Source organism: Corvus moneduloides, chromosome 1, assembly GCF_009650955.1.
Source record: "Corvus moneduloides isolate bCorMon1 chromosome 1, bCorMon1.pri, whole genome shotgun sequence".
NCBI lineage: Eukaryota > Metazoa > Chordata > Aves > Passeriformes > Corvidae > Corvus > Corvus moneduloides.
The window spans coordinates 103,125,403-103,148,339 of NC_045476.1; the positions used below are offsets into that span (position 1 = coordinate 103,125,403).

Consider the following 22,937-nt stretch of genomic DNA (forward strand, 5'->3'; position numbering starts at 1 on the left):
CATTTTGTAAAGGTCACCTTTTTCCTGATAACAAACGGGAGTTGATCCTGTCACTGTTTGCTGAAGACAGTATTTAAGAGTAAGTGAACAGCCTGTCACTTTTAAGAAAGATGAGCAAGTCAAACTCGCCTAATTATGAATCTTGATGTCTAACTTGAAATTTACTTTTTTGGGGGGTTGACAAAGACACAACCTCAACTCTGGGAAAATTTGAAAAATAATAATAATAATAAGAGATGAAGAGGCAGCAGGATCTTACAGCCCCAGAATGAAGCACCTTTTCTCAGCAGCCCTATCAGAAAATACATTTTTAAACAGTTGCTTCAGGAAGGAACTATTGTTTTACCCCACCCCAACTTTCTTACAGTTGATAATTTTAAGATATTAAACATGATAGGAAACCGAGTTATCTCTAGAGTCAGCATGGCTTATACCCTAAACACTTAGACAATTATATTAAGCATGCATGAGGCACACTTCAGAAATTAGATTCTTTTATCTTTATCTATCTAGCAAGCTAGAGAAAGGAAAAGAGGAAAGAGAAAATGCACAGACATAACAGATAGCATTCGTTTGCTCCTGCTGAATGCCAGTTCTGTTTATTGTTTAATATTAAAAATCATGATGCTTCATTTAAATGCTAACATTTTATTTGAAAGACAAAAAAAAAAAATCCCCAAACCTTGCCAGTTTATATTTTACAATTTTTCTAAAGAAACAGAAGCAGTTTTATCATGAAACAAATCTTTTCAACATGAACTTGCATTGAACAATTGCAGTATATCCACAAGTAAATAACTGACATTCTGGACTAAGCAAGAAATACAAGGTCACCTTTTTTTCCCCCCTACTTGTTAATGTCAATGTCAGAATTTTCTTAAAAAATCCTCCTAACATTTGAGAAGAAGCTCACAAAATGAACTGCAAAATGGTATTTATATGAAGCACTATTTAGAAGAAAAGCAAAACACTGACAGTGACAATATTTTTTTCAAAAAATGCACATTTCTTATGTAGGACTCTCATCTAAAATTAAGTGGAAGTTACAGGCATCAAGTTCTTCTTCCTGAATATGTATAATCAAGGATTTTCTGAAGTGTAGCTTTTTAGAGCTCTTCTTTAGGGGAAGTCTTATGTGTTACCATGAAAGAGTAAAGTACTACGAAAACTTTCATTTTAGATGCAAAAAAATCCTTGTTTTGATGACATATTTTTAGCCAAGCATGTTTTAAGGTAAGATTTTAGAAAGCAAAATGACACCTGTTCTAGTTTAAAATGAAGAAGGGCACCCAATACTGTATGTAAGCTTACCTGTTCACCTTGCTATTGTGGGGTTTGTATTTTTTTGCATATTTATCTGTTCACAAAATGTACATGTAAGTGCAATTATTTTACTCTTGTGATTATGTTATACAAAAACGACAGAAGGCAGGGAATTACCCTGAGAAAAAACAACATTAAGACAAAAAAAATCAACAAAGAAAGCACTGAACAGAACAATTCCTACTTTGGGCGGGGGGCTTTTTATCCTGTTTTGTACCCAAGTACTCTTGTTTTATAATAATGCCATATAATAGTTCTTAGAGCTATTGTAACGAAATTGTATTATCCTCTTCAGTGAACTCCTGTTAGCAGGGTATGGATTTGTTACCTGGCTAGGAGGAGGTTCTACTGAGAAGGCTTTACAGAAAACATTCCATGAATACAGTGCCTCCATGATTCTGGTAATATCCAGCTCTGCTCTGCACCCAGCCTACGAGTGAAGCTCTTCATGCTTCTTGTACTTTGTTATAATCTCTCTGGCCTTGAATTACCTGTGAGCCACCCTCTGTATAAATGACCATGCTTGTTAATTGTTCTCTTGCTCTATCAGGGGCTACAGTGTCTGCTTTTATAGCAGTACCAGCCTGCAAAATGTCTTGGGGCCCAGCTGTCTCTATCACAGCATGTGAGTACACACCAGGCTCATCCTGCATGTCTGGTGGCAATTCTGTGACGATGTAGTGCGTTGCACCTTCAGAGAAGTCACCATCAGAACCCTGAGCCATGGCTTGAACTAATTCTTCACTGACAATAATCTGTGATATTTCCCCATCCGACTCCACTAAATCCATGTGTTCGCTCTGGACACTGAGCGTGTGGCTACCAGCTTCCTGCATAATTATCTGAGAGCCTTCTCCAGCTACCATATGCACAGTTCCTTCCTCATTTACAATGACCTGGGTGACACCTTCTTTCATGAGCTGGTCGGCCGCAGCCGTGTCACACACAGCAAACTGCAACACTCCTTGCACCACATTCTTGAAGGCAGCCTGAGCTCTCTCCTGAGATGCAATTAGAGCTGATGGGTGCATGACCCGTGTCACTACTTCCATAGGTTTGGTATCTTCCTGAGTCTCCTGAACTTCATGGAACATTTGTATTTCTTGTCCCTCTGCATCACTGGGAATGCTGGGCACCTCTGGGTTCGGCATTTGCAAGAAGTCTTTGTGACCAGACCTGCATCTGTCAAGGAGTCCAGATTTGTTTTCCGTTTCATCCAGCTCTGTCACAGCACAAAGCAGGGCATCTAATGCTGAGGAGGACTCTGGAGGATGGACTGCAGCCTCAGAAGCATCTAAAACTTCTTGCCGTATTATCTGCTGCAGTACCGTGCTACTGGAGTCAGGAACTGTGTCTATTTGAACAGCCTCCTCCATGTCAGCTCCCGCTCCTTCAACCACCACCACCTGTGTGGCACCATCTGCTAGCTGCTCCGTCAGGATCTGCTCCGGAACCACACTACTCACGTGGGAGCCATTCTGGTTTGTGGCTATGACTTGCCCATCTTCTGTGATGTGGACCACCCTGGCCATCTGCCCTGCCATTGCCAGCGTCTGCAGGGTGGCTGCTGCTGTCTCTTCCACGGAGGCGTCGATGGCAAAGTCGCCGTCATAGCCTTGAATAATTATGAACTGCTGAACTTCTTCGGGCGACTGTGGCTGTCTCCTGCTGCCCCGAAAGGTCTTCTCCTTCACTGGAGAAACCTCTCCCAGTGCTGCCGCGGTAAAAGGGCTCGTGGTTTCCACAAAAGTTGCTCCTTGCCCCTTCAGCCGGCACTCATAGGACTTGGACACAATGCCTACAAGACAAAATACGCTGTTAACGTGGTATCATGGCAAGTATCAGTTCATTACTTTAACAAATTGTAGCTTAAATGGAAAAAAATTCCTTGACAATTTTAAAATTTCATTGGCAGAAAACATAGATAAAATAAGCAAATGAACAAAACCAATTTGCATGTTTTCCAAATAACATATTTACAGGTTGAAATAATTGCTGAGTGTAACAATTCTGCAGCTTATTAACAATTTAAATGTGTCTTTAAAAATATTCTGTATAAAAGAAGCCCAGATAAATACAGTATACAGTTAAAAGACATTAACACATCTGTTATAGAAGACCTTATCGGTGATATTTCAGTACTTCAGTAATGAATTTCAGGATTGTATATTACATTAAACATATCTTGGTGTGAAAAACTGTGGCTGATCTTCTTAATACCCTGTGATCTTCTTAATACCCTGCTTTTGTTGGTGAGGTGATTGCCATGCTGTCATTTTGATGACATTGTCTTCCCCTTCCTTTTCCATCCAGCACCTTCTCCAGCACATGTGACTGACTCAGTCACTAGCCCAGTTACCTGGAGAAAACACTCAGTAGTTTTCTTACCCCAAGCAGGATATTCTATAAAATCTCATCCAGAGAAACCTCAAACACACATCTTAAATTATTTCTGCATTAAATCAATTAACAAACTGTAATATCTGTAACCTCCATATTCCAACTGCTTGCTGTGCCACCCAGTTTGGTTTTGTGTCATTGAAGGTTTCATTCTCAATTCTCACCACTAACAATAAAGCTTCGGCAAGGCAAATGGTGCCCAAGGCTGTACATGGTCAAGGCCATCAACCTCCAAGCAGGGCCTGCGCCTTTTTGGGAAGACATAAATGAGAGGACCCTGTGACCAGCTTTGTGGACATTCATGGAAGGACAGCTCTATCCATAGCTGTCTCCCCATGGCACTGCCATCCAGAAGCACCCATGAAGCTCCTCCATGTGCTGGGAGCAAGCTCTGGGACACAACCAGGGCACACAGAGAGAAGAGTGGGTGCTGGACATTGCAAACGAGGTGAGGTGAGGGTCTAATGATAGATGGACCTTGGGAAGGCTGATTAAGTCCATGCTGCTGAGACTATCCACACCCACACTCCCGTTTAAATTCACCTACACAAACTGAAATCCCATCTCTGGAATAACAGGTGTAGCATCTTATCACTAACGCAAATAGCTATGCCATGGCTTGCTTGGGATAAAACCAGGCAAGAAAAAAAGGCAACACTTACAGTGAAATTTCAGGCTAGCACTGTACTTTCCAAGCCAGTTCTAGTGAACAATGTGCTTCATTGAACTCAAGAGACCAAGAAAATTATACTAAAGCTGGTCTAAAGGGGCTCTTTCACTCAAAGCATAGAGCTGTCAGACCCTGATCCCACAGAGAATTAAAATGGGCTCTAAGAAACAGACTCATTTGCTTAAAGGTAAGTTCACACTTAGAAGCTGATTTACTCCAAGACTGAGTACTTGGTGCCTTGCAGATTCTAGCAACTTGATTATGTTAATGTGCATATCAAGCTAAAATTCCAAAATAACATCAATAATTTAAAGAGTGAGCTCTTATACTGGTATCCATCCATCCATCCATCCACCTATCCTTTTTTCTATTACAGAGCTTCTGGTAGAGAATTGTACTGTGAAGCACAAAGAAGTAATTTTGTCAAGCTGAAATGCTGCAAATCACCTGCACAAGTCTAAACTGATGTTACACAACTTTCTTATTCCTAGTTTGCAAGGCAGGTTATCTTTGGAAAAGAAAATTAATGATTTAAACCATTAGAGTGTTTCCAGGTGATGCTGCATAAAAATCTGGCACATGCAATTGAAGTACATTTTGTCTGGTATAAGCAAGAAGTAAGCTTACTGTAGTACGACTGGTTCTTATTCCCACTTTTCCTGTGCTCTCTGTAGGCACTGACATTCACATGACCCCCCAAGGAGCAGAAAAATAGGAAGGGGAAATCAACATCAAATGACAATTATCTTAGCTCCTCCACATTTTATAATAGAGTATAAGTAGTTCTCTCAGGAATCTTGCTTTGTTGACAAGATAAAAGAGGAGCCGGCAATGATGTGGCACAAAATCAAAATAACTCCACAAATCATGCATTTTCCACTGGATTTCAAAATCAAAATAACTCTACAATCATAATTTTCACATGCACACACACTAAAATCATGACATCTTTCTCCTAAGATCATAATAATTTATGTACAGAAAGCAGCATCAGTGTATCGGTCTGGGCTGGGGAAGGGAAATAAAAAGGAAATTCGCCCTGTTTTCATCTCCTCAAATAAATGCCGTGCCTGTGAATCCATGCAACTCCAGTCTTTACTGTGCAATTGAATGGGAAGTCTCCTGGGTGAAGAGCTATCTGGTGAATCCCTCGCAGCACTGATAATTATGCCATTCTGACTGCTTACTTAATCTATTTGAATCCAGAGGTGAGTTAAGCCACTTCCTGACCATTAAAGTAAACTACATGGGTAAATACTGCTGTCATTGAGGGGTGTGATGAAGCTTAACTACACCAACATCTTAACCTCAGCTCAGTGCAACCCCAGCTATTCCATCACAGTTCATAAATGCGATTGCAGGTCCATCTTTTGATTCAGCAATTTAATAACTTCGAGTGCTGTCAGTACTGCTTTGAAAAATGGCTCCTATAAAATGTAACAGCCTCAATCAGATTGTAAAAGATTCACCCACTGAAGATTCTTCCATTTCAACTATAATGAATTAATGTTGAGCTGTGTAGAAGTTCAAGTGTCATTTAAACTAATGTGAATCTACTGTAACTTAAAATTTTAACTGGACTATGACCAAGAATTTACTGGGAACATCAACTTCAATTTTAGTGATTTTTCAGGGTAAATATGAATTGCAGATTTTACTGGTTTTCTTTTGTTTTAACAGTGGAAAGCCAAGTAGGGAAGATATTTAGAAAACAACAGATTTTGAGGCTTAGCTGCTATTCCTATAATGAAGCACTGGAATCCAACACAACATTTGTCAGAATTTTTATGTATTTAAGGAATGTCACATTATTGGACTGTATGTAGCAACAAACCACGTTGTCCCAGTAAATCCAGCCTGCCTCTCGCCCCCTCTTAAAAACGGGTAAAGAGAAGGGGTAAGTGTTGGCTGACACGGCAAACATAAGCTGCAATACAAGCCCACATTAATATTAGGAAAAGTGGACTTGTTGCTGATTGCACGTCATTGCAAATTAAGAAGATACACAAATAGGCATTAAAATGACAAAATATAATGATACCAGAGCTCATATTCAGACAATTTGTAAGGAGGTGTTTCATATCTAGGGGTGCAATGATCAGAGAATTGGTTTCTTTCCAAGAAGTCTGTCATTTCAGCAGAGCCATTATTTATCAGTTGGGGTCCTGAGCGAATGTTAGCTTTTTATTTGAAAATGTCAGAATATTTTAGACATTAAATCCATATTTGCAGGTTATTTTAATTCTCTCAGACCACAAACTCCTGAAAAAGGGCTAAAAGAAATGCTTTGATGTTTAATGTGCGTCTGGGAAACTACAAATAGGGCTTAGTACCTTTTCCCCTCTCTCTTACTCAATACCTGACTTCCTTTTGTGTGTCTGTTTTATTCTTTTGTTACTGTCATCATTTGTTCCCCACAGAATAAATACCTTATTTTTTTGTTAAGCTTACATTTAATTAAAATGTACAGGATTTGTGCAGTAAACTCGAATGAAACAAATAAAACAAGGGCCCCCTCTCTTGAAGGCATACGTTGTGAATGAAAAATGTCATTACAGACTAAAAAATTTTGCAGTAAACAGGGCCTACAGAGAGAAGTTTCCCCCGTAATGACATCCATAAAATACACAAATGGCACTTTTAGTACCATCCTGAATATGGCATTTTCTGTGCTCTACACACAATCTAAATGGTTTGATCATAGAGCATAATACTCCATTGGGTTTATAGAACAATCAATGTTCCATAAAATGATGTATTTATCCAATAGTAGGCTCAGCAGTTACTGGTGTATGACATTGTAGGACACTGGCTTTGTACTGTTCAGCAGCACACATGCTGGCTGTAAAACTTATCTAACACTACTTCAACAACTTCATCTCATCTGTGTCAAGTAATTTGTTGAAGCCTCAGCTTGGTTTAAAAAAACTTGTAATAAAAATTCATAGAATTTTCAGGAGAATGAAAGCTGATGACAATAGAAAGGTCACATTGTGGCGCCACTCGTGGGGTCGGGGGTCAGCCGCAGTTCTAAAACAGAAAGTAGATTTCATGCATCGTGTAGCAGATAAAGATGGCATTAAGGAGACTTGTCTCCGAAAGAGACGCATAATGCGTGAGGAAAGTCTGGGCTAATATTATATGTAAAGCACCACTTTGCTCTCAGCCAGCAGCCTCTTTAGAATTCTAATCCTTCCCCAAAACTTGTAGCAAGCGGCTGTGTGTGGTGAGGCCGGGCTGAGGACATCCTTCACAAGGAGCACCTTTAGGACAAAGCAGTAAGTCATAAATGAAATAATCTGTTATGGCGATGGAAATGATCTGCATTTACACAGCTATCTTAAAAAAGCTATTTTTCCTTTTCTGTAAAAGTTCTAGGAGGCCTGATTTATAGTCCCCTATTAAGCAACGCTTAATTTTTCATACTTTGGTGATTAGGTATATTATATATTGACACAAACAAACATTTCGTACCTGCTAAAATGCAACAAATATTAAATAATGTGAACGCAAAGAAACATCTTTTCCTTCAATTAAATACAGCCTGTAAGGAATTTAAAAGATATAAAAAATTCGCCTTATGTCTAATATCACTTGAACAAGCAACTGATTTTCTTATTTTAAAAGTTATTCTCTACATGGCAGAACAATATATTGAATGGTATAGTAAGTCCAGTTTTCAAATTCATAAAGTAATACAACTTACGCCTTGACCAAGCTACAAGTTTCTGCTCTGTTTTCTTTTAATTATTTTTGTAATGATCTCTACTTCAATTAATTAAGTACAGTCTAAGAACTGTGGCATAACGTCATAACTTCAGGATTTCCTTGATTTTCAGAGGCCATAATGATAAGATGCATTTTTCAGATCTCTGTTCCTTGACCACAGTAAAAACTGTTCTTTATCGTTTGTAAGGCTTTTATGTGCAAGCAATGGGCCAGCGTTTTTAAAATCAGCTAGTTAAGCTACTAAATAAGAGGTTGTGAAGGCTCATTCATGTCTTCTGCTGAAAGAAAGAACAGATGATGGGTCAAACCGAGAAGTGAAATAAATCTGCAACCCAAAATGGCCCTGCTACAACTATTATGTCCACAAAGGCAGCAAATATTTGTAAAGCAATACAAATAAGTATACCTATAGGGGACTTAACCAGCTCCCTAAGAGACATAAAAAATTCCAGCATTGACGCAAAGTACATAAATCTCAAGAGATACCAATACAGCAAGGCTTCATTTTTTTCCCTTTCAACATATTATTACTGAAAAAACCAAGCAAACAAAAAAAACCCCAACAACACAAAAATCCCAAATGATGTTCATAGTTCATTTTATACTTAAAAATCCAGTAATGTCATGTTGCAATGCTGAAACTCAAAAAAACCTTAGCTTCTAGTTTCATCCTTAACCACTCAATCATGTTTGGAAACTTCTAGGTCTTCTAAGAACTGCTTGAATAAAGGATGAAGTTTTAACATTTAAGGTATCTTAAAACGCAGCAGATGTCCTCCAGCTTTTTAAAAATGTGAAAGAAAGTCCTCTTGTCGTATTTTTTCTTTTGAAAAACATACTGAAATTTCCTGCTTGCTATTTTTACCTTTCACATCTTACAGAACTATGTCAACGACCAAAAAAAGACACGAAAGAAAAAACAACCACCAAAATAAATAGCCAAGCCATTCAATTGGGGTGTTTAGGCAGTTTGTTCAGTTTGGTTTAGTTTTCCTTCAGTGTCCAGTTAACCTTTGGGAAAAGATCTTCTCTAGGAAAAAGTTCCGTTTCTCTTTTCCTGCACTCAAGGTCAAAAATGAACATTGTAGAGCCCAGTGTTACAGAAGGTATGCAAATAGAAATATACATACCAAAACTCCCACTGATCGTGGCAAACATGTACAGTGTTAACATGCAGAATTTACAGCTGCCTAACCTGCAGAGCAACTGGTTTTCTTGCAAACCACTTTTTCTCTTTACCTATTTGCCACCATGCAGGCTGCTCTTCTCAACTCCGACGTGCGAGCAAAAACCTCTCTGTGGCATTTGCAGCAATTACCTACACAGGCAAGCAGCACCAGGAATGTATCTGGAGTATTTCAGCTACCTCTTCCAGTGCAGCTTAGCAGCTTGAGATGAGGATAGCCAGCCTGGACATTTCTTGGCAGTCCAGCTTCAAAGACTACTCTGGCCCTCAGTTTGGGAACAACTGACATTGATGATATTCGGATGCACTCTTTCTGTTTTATCCCCTGCAGTGCAAATGGAAAGTGCACTTTTAGCACTCCTAAATCAGAATCCCAGTTTCCAGGGGTTCTTGTTGTGCTTGGCCAAACCAGGGATTTCTGTTTCCTAGGCAGACAGAACATACAATATAATAAGAAAAATAAGAAACTAATTTGAGAAAAATCAGGGGAAAAACCCCCCAAGCTCTGCTCATAGGGAAAATAATCTGGATTTCTGAAACAGGGATAGTCCCAGACACTAACAGCTTTGTCAAGAAAAGGAAAAACCCTTTTTGTCATTGTTATCTCAGCAAAAGTTTTTGTTTTTCAAGAATATATACATTCAGATCCTGGCTTTATAAACATTTATTTATCAAGCGTACTGCTTACTGCCATAGTTAGCCTCAATAGTCTCAAAGGGACTAAACATGGTTGCTTGCATTATGCATTGTGTTTGCATAATCAGGCCCTTGGGATTAACAATTCTGAAAATGGCTGGCCTTCCCTAATGTTTGATGTACATATATGCACTAAAGAGAACAGACACTTGTAAGGAATACCTAAAATAACACATCATGTTATTAAATGATCAAGCAGAAATTATATTCTTCAGCATACCTATCAACTATGAGTATCATGATTCTCTGTATTTATCTATTCTGATTTATGCACCCTTTCAGTAAAAAGAAGCACCTGTTCTTTGCTTGAGGGCACATCTCAACCCATTTAAAAAGCACAGCAGTTTTTAGGAGGAACGCTTGGGAATAACTACAAATAGTAAGTTTCCCTAGTTCTTTTTGTTAGTTAACACAGCAGAAACTACCATTTCAAATGTGATAGCCGTATCTGTATTTCACTTATAAACTCAACTACGTTACAGCTATATTCATATCTCTCCAGAATAAATTATGGGAAATAACCATTTGTCTTCATTGTAGACACTTTTGCATGTATAGTAGAAAACAAACCTCTATTCGATAACTGCACAGAGGCACCATTAAAATCAAATTTACAGTAAACAGAACCTGCAGCTGGGGTAAAACACTAACTGTTAGTATTTTAATTATCTGCAAAGCTTTCGGAGGTCTAACATCTGCTCATAGCCAAATGACAGCAGCTGCTTGTGTACACTTAAAACAACATGAATTTCTTCTATAAATATTAAAATGAATTGTACGTCGCATGTTCATTGCGACTCCATTCCTATTAAGCTGTTTAAGTATACAGGGTATTTTGAACTTCTTTCTTGTGGCAAATTCATAAAGGGCTGACCTCCTCAAAAGAATGAGAGGCAAAGGCAGCAAAAATTCTTGAGTCTGTAAATTGAAAATGTTTAGAGACAGTACTGGAGGTCACCCTCTGCCAAGACACTGCTGGTAAACGCTAACAAAACATCAGCAGTAAGTTCTGATCATTGTGCACTACAGTAACTTCAAGGACAAGACCGCTCAGCATGCAAAGTGTCAGGAGTCTATGGGATGGCTTTTATCAAAAGCTAATGCTCATCTAATAATTGAAGTAATTAATGCGTTATCTTACCTGGAAAAAAATATTCTGTTTCAATGTCCAAAACATTGGAAGAGATGAGTGTACTCTCTTTTGTGGACTTCAGCAAAATCATACTGGAATGATCCCTGGTTCACATGATTAGAAGCAATAAACTGCAATGAGGAAGGAATATACTGGCCCAACATGAGATTTTGCTAAAAAGGGCAAGCTTCATAACTTAAATTTTGCAGCTTTGTATCTAGGCACTGACATACAGTTGATATTTTCCTTTTAGTCTCTCACCTGCTTGGGAATATAGGAAAGAAAACTGGAGGAGTGACACACATTTAGTTAAGCTGTAGAGTCTGGCACAGTGAGAGGAAGAGAGTGTTACAACCAGTTTAAGAAGAAAACAAGGAAAGGGATTTTTATAGTTTTCACTTTACACGTTTTCAGTGGAGAAAGATCTATTTCTTTGCTTTTACAGCATCAAGTGTAACGCCAGTGGCAAATAATATTTATGTATTTTTGTAATAGATCTACAGCTGGAAAGGAGCACTACAATAATTTAGTCTGAAAGCTGTAGGTCATGCCAACCTGTGTTTTGAAAAAAAGCCCCAACATGATTAGACGCTTCAGCCTTACATGTGCAACCACAGCACAGGATAAGTCACGAGTACAGCTGCCTCCACAGTGGTACCTGGCTTAAGATGAAGGTGAATTAATTGTGAAGGCAATTCCCAAACTTCTGACATCAGATTTCCCACCCCAAAAAAGTCTGTCTCAGTGCAAGGGAAATAACAACATCTGAGGAGGAAGGAATAGGGTTGGTTATAGATAGGACAGTTTCTGTGCACAGGCCTTCCCCTTTGCTGGCCCCTCACTCTTCTTGACGCACTTGACAGCACCAACACCTACCATGCCCAAAATTATGAGTGTCAGAAAACATGCTGATTTTTCACCTCAGAGTGTCACAGGCCTAGCAGTAATGCTGGGATTACTCAGGAAGCATGAAGCAGGGGTACTTGCTGGTTCTGGGAGGTTGGATGGGAAACAGAGGCTGGAGAGATGGGTAACTCTTTTATACCACTTCAAAGGGTCAAGTTCATGACAAAGTCTTTTTCTCATGGTTCACCTCTGGTGAAGGATGGAAGCAGCATATTTCCAGAATATCTTCAAAGGAAGAGCTGTTCATGTAATTGACCCTTCTGCTGACAGAAATATATTTTCAGTGCTACTGATGGAGTAGCACTTAAATGAACTGTCTTCCACTTCCAGTGTTAGAAAGCACGAGGCAGGAGGTAGATGAAACAAGACAGAAGATACCAAAGCTGGTGCTTTCTGTGCTGTCACTGAGCACTGTCGATACAGGAACTGCAAGATGGTCTGTGTGCCTGGGCTGCATGGGAAATGCAAAGTAAACTGTTGCGCTGCAGCTCTCCCAAAGGGCTCAGAACCTCCTCACCAAGCTGCTTGCGCTTGGCTGCAAAGTTGTGTGTTCAAGAGCTGGATACCACACTACTGTGTTGACAAGTCCACCTAAATTGTTGGTTAACTAGAGGTAGAAATCAACAGCTTTTAGAAGGCATATGGAGCTAATACTAAATTGGAAGCGCTAACATCAATACAAAGAAAACCAGGATGTAATGTAAGTAAATAAGAAAATAACAATGTAAGATTGAAGTTGTGCTACTGCACACTAGCACTTGTGGAGAAAGTAAATATGCAAAAATGAGAGAGGAGTCCCTTGAGAACTGTAATGCTGAAGAAATTTAAAGAATGACAGCGTTCATCAAATTACATGCGAGTTTATGAAATGTAAAACAGGAAAAGAAAACAGGCCAAAGCAATTTTTAATTGCACATTCAAAGGCATGTCTGCTGCACATTGTTCTGGTACAGATACAACTAAATTAAGTCTTGACCTTTCTAGGAGAGAGATCTTGACTAAAGAATATTCAGAATAGTGAAATGAGAACTGTTAGAAGTCTGACTTGAATGGAAATATTGAAGGTTTAAGTGCAGATATTCTGGCTACATAATCTGCAAATGCTGGAGAGGGAGGAAAATTTTTGTCCCTATTAGATAAGCATAATCTGATTCTGATGAAAGAGTAGAATGTTCATGTCATACTGCAGGGAGATGGTTAGACATGGTGAGAAATGGAAAGTCAATTCAGCTACCTTGTCCGCTTTCAAGTGCCAGGGTAATGAAGCTCCCAGATGGAACAAATAGACTGCAGTAGTTAAGAGTATGACTTAACCCAACTCATCACCATTTATACTGCAAATCCATGCTATTCCAGAACAGTTCAGTGAAAAGGAACATGGGCTTCTGCAGGAACTACTTAGATAACTTTTGTAAACATCTCCATTCTGAACTAAGTTCACTTAAGACTGTGGTGCCTTAAGTCTTAAAACCCAATGAACTTGCAATGACTGACAATCATAAGAAGCACGAATCCTAGTCAAATATGGACTAGTAAACAACCCCTGCCACTCTGTTAGGTCACTTCATTAGCTCTTCTAATTTTTTTCCTTCCTGAGACCCAACTTAGACTAGGAAAAGAGGGAATATTTTAAAATCAAATAATGATCATATTTTTCTAAAATATTTTAAAATGCCACTTAGCTCTTAATTCTGATAGCACTTGTTCAAAGATTTATAATCCGTATCTGTCTCCCACTGAAGACAAGTAATGCTTAAAACCATGTTAACTAAATGATGCCAAGTGGTTAGAAAACACTATGGTTCACTTGTCTATAGCAAAATGCATGCTGCAGTGAATGTTATCATTCTGCTGTTACCTAGGACCTGGTACAGCATCCGTAGTGGTAGCACAAATGGAGCCCAAGCACTTTTACTATTGCTGGAACTTAGTTCACATTTTTTTGTTGCAGTAGACAAAATTTCAGAGGAATTTGCAATCATTTGTATGAAAGCAGTAAAGCTTGTGATATGTGGCAAAATGGAGACCCGATAACACCCCCACCAAAAAAACCCAACCAAACAAAAAACCAACTCCAGAAGCCTGAAGCTAGATATCTGGAAGATCTGATTTTCAAAACCACTAGGAAACTAACAGCTCATGCTGACACTTTTTGTTAAAAGGTTCTTATTTCAGCTACCTTTTTAAAAAATACTTCTTACTCTTTTTCTAGCTACTGTAGTTCAGTGAGCTCACAGTTTTCTGACTTCCAGCATGGAGCAGACAAATGGCCAGGACTCCTTGTGGTTTGTTACTTCAAATATGTGCAGATTACAGAGCTTCGGAGCAGCCCATGGCATCACAGGTTGAAAGAGCTGCTGTAAGTCTCAGGTAGGGCTTACGGATTCTGTAGCTATTACTTTTGGGATATGTTCCAGTGCTTCAAAACCCACCAAGGTTCACCATTTCTTTCTGTGTCTCCAAGTACCCTTAAAACATTATTCAAGTGCTTCTACTGAAATAAAAAGACTCTAAAGGTATTTGAATGATATTATTTTCTTTATAAAAAGAAAATGCACATTTGAAAATGTACACAGAACAAAAATTGTATCAGTGCCTAAAAGAACAAGCTAAAAGAAGTCCAAAATTAATGTTTTTCTTCTTTCACGTTATTTTTTTTTTAGGGCCTCTTTCACAATAGAGTGAATTTTATGCAAAATTTTTAGGTCTCTTTGCTTAAAGCTGATTTCTTCAATGTAGAATTAGGAAGCAAAATAAAATTGTCCTGCTTTCCACTAGTGCTAGGCAAAAGAACATGCAAATGCAAACTGAACAGAACAGACTTAAAATCTAATGGCATCTATCTAAAACTGTATCTCCTGAATTGCTCACAATTGGTAACACACTAAATAACACCATAAAAATGAAAAAAGCATTATACTAACTTTTCAGGCAGAGAAGTGAAAAACAACAAGAAGTGTGTTGCCAGGGTCACACAAGAATTCCCAGGTGTGCTGAGTCCCAATTTTACGTCTTAATGACTGCATTATCATTTCTTAGGAGAGCCTATTGTCAACTCCAAGAGTTGAGGTACTCCATTTACCCACCGTGAAGATGTAGTCACATCATTGCAATTTTCCTGATAATGCCCTGTCAATGACTCAACCCCACGTTCATGAGCAGAGAGGAGTTCAGTGTCCATGTATCCTATAATGAGGAATGCCGGGCTGCAGTCTCTGCTGAGATTGTCATAGGTGTCCACTGATACCATCTGCAATTACAGAATTCTATGAGATGGAAACTGGTTCATTATGAAAAAGACTCAAGTCTACCAGCTCATTTCACAGATGTCAGATGGCAGACTTCCTGCTCATCACAATTCTTGCAAGTGCAGAAGAAGGGGCCTGTAGTTAGACTTTTGGGAATTAAGCATACAGGTAATGTTAAGCATGGGCTTAAATGTTTTTCTAAGTTGGACCCTGTTAGCTCCAATCTAAGCCATTCAAGACAGGAACATAGATTCTTTAATTTCAGCTTCACAAGGGCCAAACCAGGAAGGCAGAGGAAGGCAGACATAAACTTAGCTAAAAATCCCTTTTGCCATCAGCCAAATACATCTCTCTCAGACTGAATTCAGCCTGATTATAACTAAGCAAAATGATTACATGAATAAGGATACAAAATAATTACATTTTCAAAAGTATCAGCTGAATTCCATTTTGAATTGTCACCTATTCAAATAAATGAATAATATATACATTCCTTCTAAAAGGCTGAAGTACATTATGGATAACTATGCATTTTTGTATTTTTTACATGAATTATTTACTTTCTTTAAATAGTTTTCTCAGAAACTTCATTGTTACATTTAAGAAGTATGTGTAGTGTGGAAAATGTTGTTGATAAACCTTTCTTCTTCGAGAGTAATCCCTCTCATACATACATTCTTTTGCACTCTCAGACAATGATATATTCATCTTCAAATCTGGTAACTACTAGCTTAAACAAACATTAATTTCAGATAATTCAGTCTATTTAAGAACACAGAAATTAAAACAATTCTCTAGTTTCTCTGAAAGAAATACAGATTTCTTCTGCACCTTTCAAGAAATGAAGCACTGTTTGCTATAGTACAGCCCCCTCCACTCCTTCCAAAAAGAGCCTGTTTCTGTTGGAGGTGAACCTTGCTGCATTTATTCATTCCCTTTTTAACAACAGACCACAGAAAAATCCAAGGAGTGTTTAGCAAGAGGACTTAAAACACGAAGTGCAAGCTATAGCACTACGTCAAGCTCTGGATGAACTCTGGCACTCTGAAAACTGAATGGAAGGTGCTGATGCCAATCTCTATCATCCTAAATATTATGGAATCTGCTTATTTGAGAGACTTGCTTCCTCCTCGTGCAACTACCTCAAGTGGCAGTGACAGACATGCTCAAACCATGGTCTCTGGCCTTTCACATGTTCCTTTCACAGGCCAGTTTCCATAACAAAGATATACTCCCACTTGGTCAATTTATCACAACCTCCTCAAACGCTTCCCCTCCCACACATGCACTTGGTATCCCCCCTACCTCATCAGGAAAAAACAGAACAGAAGCCCACCAACCATACAAAAATTATATTGCAGATTTGTAGATTAATGGGCTGATTCTGGCATCTCAATTCAAATGGATTTACAACCACTGTGTTTAGCCCTGTGTGATTTCAAATAGAATTACTTCTGATGAATTTGAATGCAAATTCACAAAGCATTAAAACAAACCATGTTTAAACTCATTGGTTCATCAGATGCAAATATTGTGCATTAAGCAGGGAACACCCATTTATGAAAATAATGAAAACTGACACCAATATAATAAAATGATTACAGGTTTATGGATTCTGGGACTTAAACAAGCCATACCCTTGCTTCTCCTAACTGATTAAATGCTTCTTTGCAGTTTATGTTTGATCTGCAATTCAAAAATAAATTAGTTTAGTCTTTGAGCCCAGAACCTTGGAAAATTGCTAGGAGGTTCTGCCTCAGATTTGTCTGGGGAAAAAGGCTGGGTAAAGGGAGGAAATCGTGGGGGCAGGGAAGCTTGCAGTGCATGTGAGAATTGACAGAACAGGAGAGGAAGCAGTCAGATAAATCGAAGTTTGCAGACTCCACCAGCAGCACTCACAAACCCGCCGCCTGAACAGCGTCGTGTGGAACAAAAGGCAAGGATGATCATATAGGGCACTTTTGTTTCATAAAGCTGGCCAGATGGGCCTGTCACACCATGTGCTTCATTTCTGTGAAACCTCAACCACCTTCACTTTGCATCGTGTTTGTAGACAAGGAGTTTAAGCGCAGAAGGGCAAAGGATTGCCCATAATTTCTGGGATTGTCCAATGGCAAGGAAGCAAAAATGAATGCGACATGATCTAACTGATGAAGTAGATCTCTGAGGTTGTATGTAAACAGTATATACAGTGTGGGTTTTTCATTAATCTCCCTTGCCTAATTATCATCATGTTTTCATTTTCAGTCAGATGACAACAGCCTAGCTCAATAGTTTCCAGTAAAATCTTTGTATCCAGATAATATTCTTCTCACAATGATGAGATTTAGAACAGCAAAACATCCCTCACTGAGGCATGTAATGCTGATAAAGCACTATTTTGCTGCACAATCTATGCAGTATAAAAAGTTCTTTGCTGTATCATGATCTGCTCCAATTTGTGTATAAATAGCATTCGTAATAAAAGGAAACTTAACACCAAGTTTTTCTTAAGTAACTGCTCAAAAAGAGGTTGGGACATAATGTAGCTAACACACAACAACAACAACAAAAAAAAGGGCAACTGCAATAGCTCTTTCTCAACATCCTTTTTTTCTTTTTTTTTTTTTTTTTTAATGAATCCATTCACACCAACATTAAGTATTTGAACCCAAAATATTTAAAGAATTATACGTTGGAATGGTCTGAGGGTAGTGTAGTTCCTAGAGTTGAGGTACCATCTAAATGGGCTGCAAACACCAGAAAACCAAACTTTGAAAGCAACTCTCTCCATAGCTTTAAACAGTCATCCCAAGAAAGCTCCTATTTCTGAGGATGGAGATACATTACTGAAAAGGTCTAACAAGCTGTGAAGTCCTTAAGATCTACATTTTTAAATATGAATGCCTTGAATTAGATACCCAAACCTGTATGTACAGAAACCATTAACCATTTCTGAAGCATCATGCAGCACCACACTGACAATGTAACTAACACAAGGGATTTGAGAAGCCTGACTGTTCCAGCACTGCAGCTATCCAGTACCCACTGTCTCCATCACCTTCTATGAATCCCTGCTTGGCCAGCAGATCAAGTACTTCCATTACCGTGATTTGCATCTATGGCTTTGTTACCTCCAGTGCACAGTATAGGGAACAAAACTGGTCAGAGATTAAGAGTAAAGTTGTGTCCACATTCAGGACATGGAAAAAATTCCCACTGAGTCACAATGCAATTAATACAATTTTGGATTAAAGCAAAAATAAAAATCTGGATTCTGCTCATTCTTTATCATTTAATGCCAGTGCTCTGAAATCCAGTCTGGCTTCTAATGGGCATTAGGATGCTGGTTAAAAGCTACCTAGTCCCAAGTCACTATGTCTAACTCTGGCTGTGCTCATGAAAAGCAGTGTGGAAAGAGCAACAAAAGTAGCATTTGGGATGGGCTCATTTTGTTACAGAAAGAGAGAAAAACTTACGTCACATTTTCCTATCGTTTCTGAAGTTGGTCCCAAAACTAGCCTGAAATAGCTTCTGATGACAGGTCTTTTCTGTGAACTGTGAGGCAGGGGAGGACTTGTTTTTTCCCTCATGACCTACTGGCTAAATTCTTGAGGGCTGCTGAGAAGATGTTGTAGTATTAATTAAAATTGGTACTGGTTGAAGTGATGTATCATGAGACCTTGGCTTTAAGAGTTGTTGAATACCAGATCAACCTCAACTTCTCAGTGCTACGTGCATCTTCTGGGTTTTTTTAATTGTATGAATGAGGGAGAAGGACAATACTCAAGGATAAAGGACCACCTCAATCTGCATTAGAATGAGATTGGCCTGGTTAAACTGTGACAGAGAGATATGGATATGTAGTAAGTGCCAATCTGAGCACTCAGATGTGGAATTAGGACTTCATATATGGGTACTTATTTTAGAAAGTGGATCTCCAAGGACAGATAGGGTTGCCCACTTAGCTCAGAAAACCCTGCTCCAGTTTTAAAAGCTACTTGTCACTGCAGAGCAATTCTGAAGCAAAGTGGTATGTTTGGTGGCCTCATTTGCATGACAATGCCCAGAATGCTCTCCTAACTCACAGCTATTTCATGGAGGGGCTGATGCATTCAAGGTTTGAGAATAAACCCAGATCCTGTGGGTATATTAGTGTGTATAATTTTAATACTCCTCCTCCAATTCATGTGCAAAAGATAAGACAGTTAAAATGGATAGTGGTTATAGGTAACCAAACTAACCTGTCTGTCATCAGTATTTACTAGAAATCAAAATTACAAATGGTAGTTTGGAAAGCATCTAACTCACTGATCAATTAGCTGATCATCTCATACCCACATGTATATGCTTTAAGTGTTGACATAAGTCAGCAAGGTTGCTGTGAAGAGCTGTCCCAATACATTAACAAGCAAGCCCAGAAAAACTAAACAACGCACAACACACAGCACAGCTATAGAATAACAGTTCATCAAGACGGACTTCGCTTGTCTCCCGCACTTCTGTCCTCCTCTCTCACAGCTTGCTACACAAAATAAATGCACTACATCGACTTACACTGCACTACAGAATACCACGGTCTGCTCTATTGTGTGGATTTCACTGCTGAGAAGCTGTAACACTAATTGTCAGTTTCCCACGATCAAAGTAATTTGGTTAAATAATCGGTTTACATTTACTATATTTTATTTGCCTCACAAAAACAAATGTTATAACAAAAGATCATCTGAAGAGGAGGGAATGCTATGGTGATAACACCAATATGGTGCCAACATATGGAGAAATACGTGTGTTTTGTGCACGTAAACAATGACATGAAGCTTCAGCTGTTTAGAGAACAAAGCTTTACACCTGAGTTAATATTGTGATATGTGCATTCTGGTGTGTTGTGCGCATGAGGGGTGAAGTTCTTCTGATACAGGATTTTGGCACTGAAACTGAAGTAATGTTTTAAATGCTGATTAACTGGTGATCATTTATAATTTATTCTTGAGAGGTGATAAATGATGATATTTCTTCTTTACCAGTTACATGAAGTCTGCACTCACATGCAAAACAATGGCTTTTCTATACCCAAAATCAGGTTGATGATATCATGATTACCCTTCAAGACATTCTTGGCTTTTCAGATGTTCTCTCTTCTATTTTATATAATACGTGGATTTGACCACAATTTTCACAGCTCCTCCCCTGATGCAGAAAGGGAACACAGTAACTAAGTGCCTGCAGCAGTCGACAGAAGCTATTTCCTTTAACCTCCCTCCAGACTACCAGGTGTGAGGAACGGCTGAAACATTTTCCTTTAGCCACCAGAGTGGCTTGTTTTCCAAATGTCACTAGAACAGCTTCATTCAGAAGAGGCTGCCACTGGAGTTCCTTCAAAATTCTGCCAGAATGGTTTAAACTCAAAAGTAATTAAAAGCCTCTGAAAAACTCATAAGTCAAGGGAGTGGCATAACACCCATTAATTACAGTGCTCCGTGATGTCACACCTGTGACTTATGAGAGGCTATCCTGAGGTGGGTTCAGAGCTGCAGTTCATAATTTATAATGGTGTTTTGAAGCCTGCCTAGTGGAAAGCAGTTTCGCATTGGGATGGTACAGCTCTCGTTACAGCTGATTGCATGATATAAAAAATAATATTGTGGTGTTCACTGGGAAACTACTGTGGCTGAAGACAGGTTAAAACACCAAACACACCATCACCAAATGGTGCACATGTAGTGGGACCTTGACCCTGTGATAACATCTGGTTTGACTATAGCACTGTTAACGTCAATCAATGGTCAACGCTAAGAACAGAGGGGAAAAAGAACTTCAGAGGACAAAGTGATTGCTGATTATTCCAGTGAATCCTGATGGTGACTGATTTTTATTGTTAAGACTGGAATCAGAAGGTTTGCTTAATTATGCTTGGCTGTACTTGCAGAATTTGAACAGTTTTAAAGAAAATAAAATTCTGAACAGGTTACCTGAAATGAACAGAGGTAGGTTTATTTCAATCAGCCCTCAGATGCTATTTTTGCTAAAATATAGGGCATATTGTCTACAGAATGTTGAATTAAATTATACAGAATGATACTCAGTTTTATGAATTTGCAGTAAAAGTTGTCTGTATTTGCTAGACATTTACAGAAAAAAAATGGCAATGTTTCTGCAACAGATTAAAATCTGTATTTTGCCTTTTTCCTTTGTCTGTTTTGAGTTTAAATGGAAACAAACCTTACAGTATAGAATTGGCTTAAGGTCACCTGTCTACAAGGGATTACTGTGTAGTTCCTTTTATATTTTTCCCCCTACTAGTTTGAGGGACAAAAGGGCAGCAGTACCCTTAGGGCTTTTTCAAATAACCTCTTTAGCAAATAAAGTCATACCCTATGTATAGAGGCCATTTCATCCCAGTCCCATGGGCTGCCTGTAGGGCAAAATACTGAATTTTTCTGGCATATGTCACTGAATGTGAAAAAGAGGACCACTACTTACAGAAAGTTAAAGGCTGAATGAAAGAATGTGGATTTCCTTCATGCACTAATTTAAAACATTGTATCTTGAAGCTGAAAACATTGACTACAAGCATCTCAGAGAAACACTGGAATATATTTACGTGAGCCATACAGAGACTCACCTATCAATGACTAATTTACTATGGCTTGAAAACACAACAGATTCAGCTTATCTGAATCTTAAACAAATACGTTTTCTCCAGGGAAAATAAATAAAATGAAATTTGGCCTATTCTTTATGCATGCAATCTTATGATGGTACCAGCTTAACATTACCATAAACATCTCTGAAATCAACTGTCAAGAAGGAATCTGTTATGCTGATATAAATGACTATTATTATTGTTTTTATTGCTGCACCCCACTTCTGTAAGTGTTTAGAAGACAACATGCAAACCCCCAAACTTTCATATATTCATAAGGTATAAAAAATGGTCTTAAAACAAATGATTTGACAGCTGCAAATGCAGGATAACACCTAGTTACATTATAGAAACAGTGTGGATAATTACTTTTTTCAGAAGGAAAGACTCCATGGACCACAGTCCTGTCTGAATTTCCCTGCAGTTCGGATAATGTGCAGTAATACAAATCCTGTTGTCACCTCAACCAAGTCTTTTTATCATCTATACATCAGCAAGAATGATGAGAGACGTCCCATGATTCTAACAGTCTTCCTTTGAAGGATCCACATGTTAATTACTGCACTAATTATAGTTTTTGAATAACCAAATGAAGTAAGCAGTCTATGGGAGGTACAGGCATAAAACTAAGACTGAGAAAATACTAGTTACTGAAGTCATCAGTGTAAACTGACACATTGAACATGCTTAAAAGAAGTAGAAGTAGATTTTAAAAGACAAGCATATTCAATAATTACGGTTCCATACAGGAAAAAGAAATGTTATTTCTTAATGGCAAGTGCATTTAAACTGTTATCTAAAGATCTGAAGGTAAGCCTGCTTAATTCACTGCTTCTTCTTTTGTTATTAGGAAAACATAATTGTTCCAAATAATTAGCACTAGAGTACATCACAAGCTGACAACAAAATTATAGAAATCTTCATATTCAGATCCGTCTAGCTGGCTATTAGGAACAGTTTCTGATCATAACCCATTAGTTGAAGTGCTGTGAGTTCTTGATTGCCACCAAATAACCTCAGAT

General features: G+C 38.5%; 1 protein-coding gene across 3 annotated transcripts in view; it reads right to left on the reverse strand.

Annotated features, from left to right (window-relative positions):
• Window positions 1–568: 568 nt before the first annotated feature.
• ZNF407 (zinc finger protein 407) overlaps window positions 569–22,937 on the reverse strand; it is a 334,429-nt gene continuing 312,060 nt past the window's right edge. For 2 of the 3 annotated variants that reach the window (XM_032120687.1, XM_032120678.1), the window contains exon 9: window positions 569–3,121. In XM_032120687.1, coding sequence (XP_031976578.1) covers window positions 1,770–3,121 — 1,352 coding nt within the window. In that variant the 3' untranslated portion in view covers window positions 569–1,769. The remainder of the gene's footprint in view (window positions 3,122–22,937) is intronic. The other variant, XM_032120695.1, reaches the window with a different exon arrangement.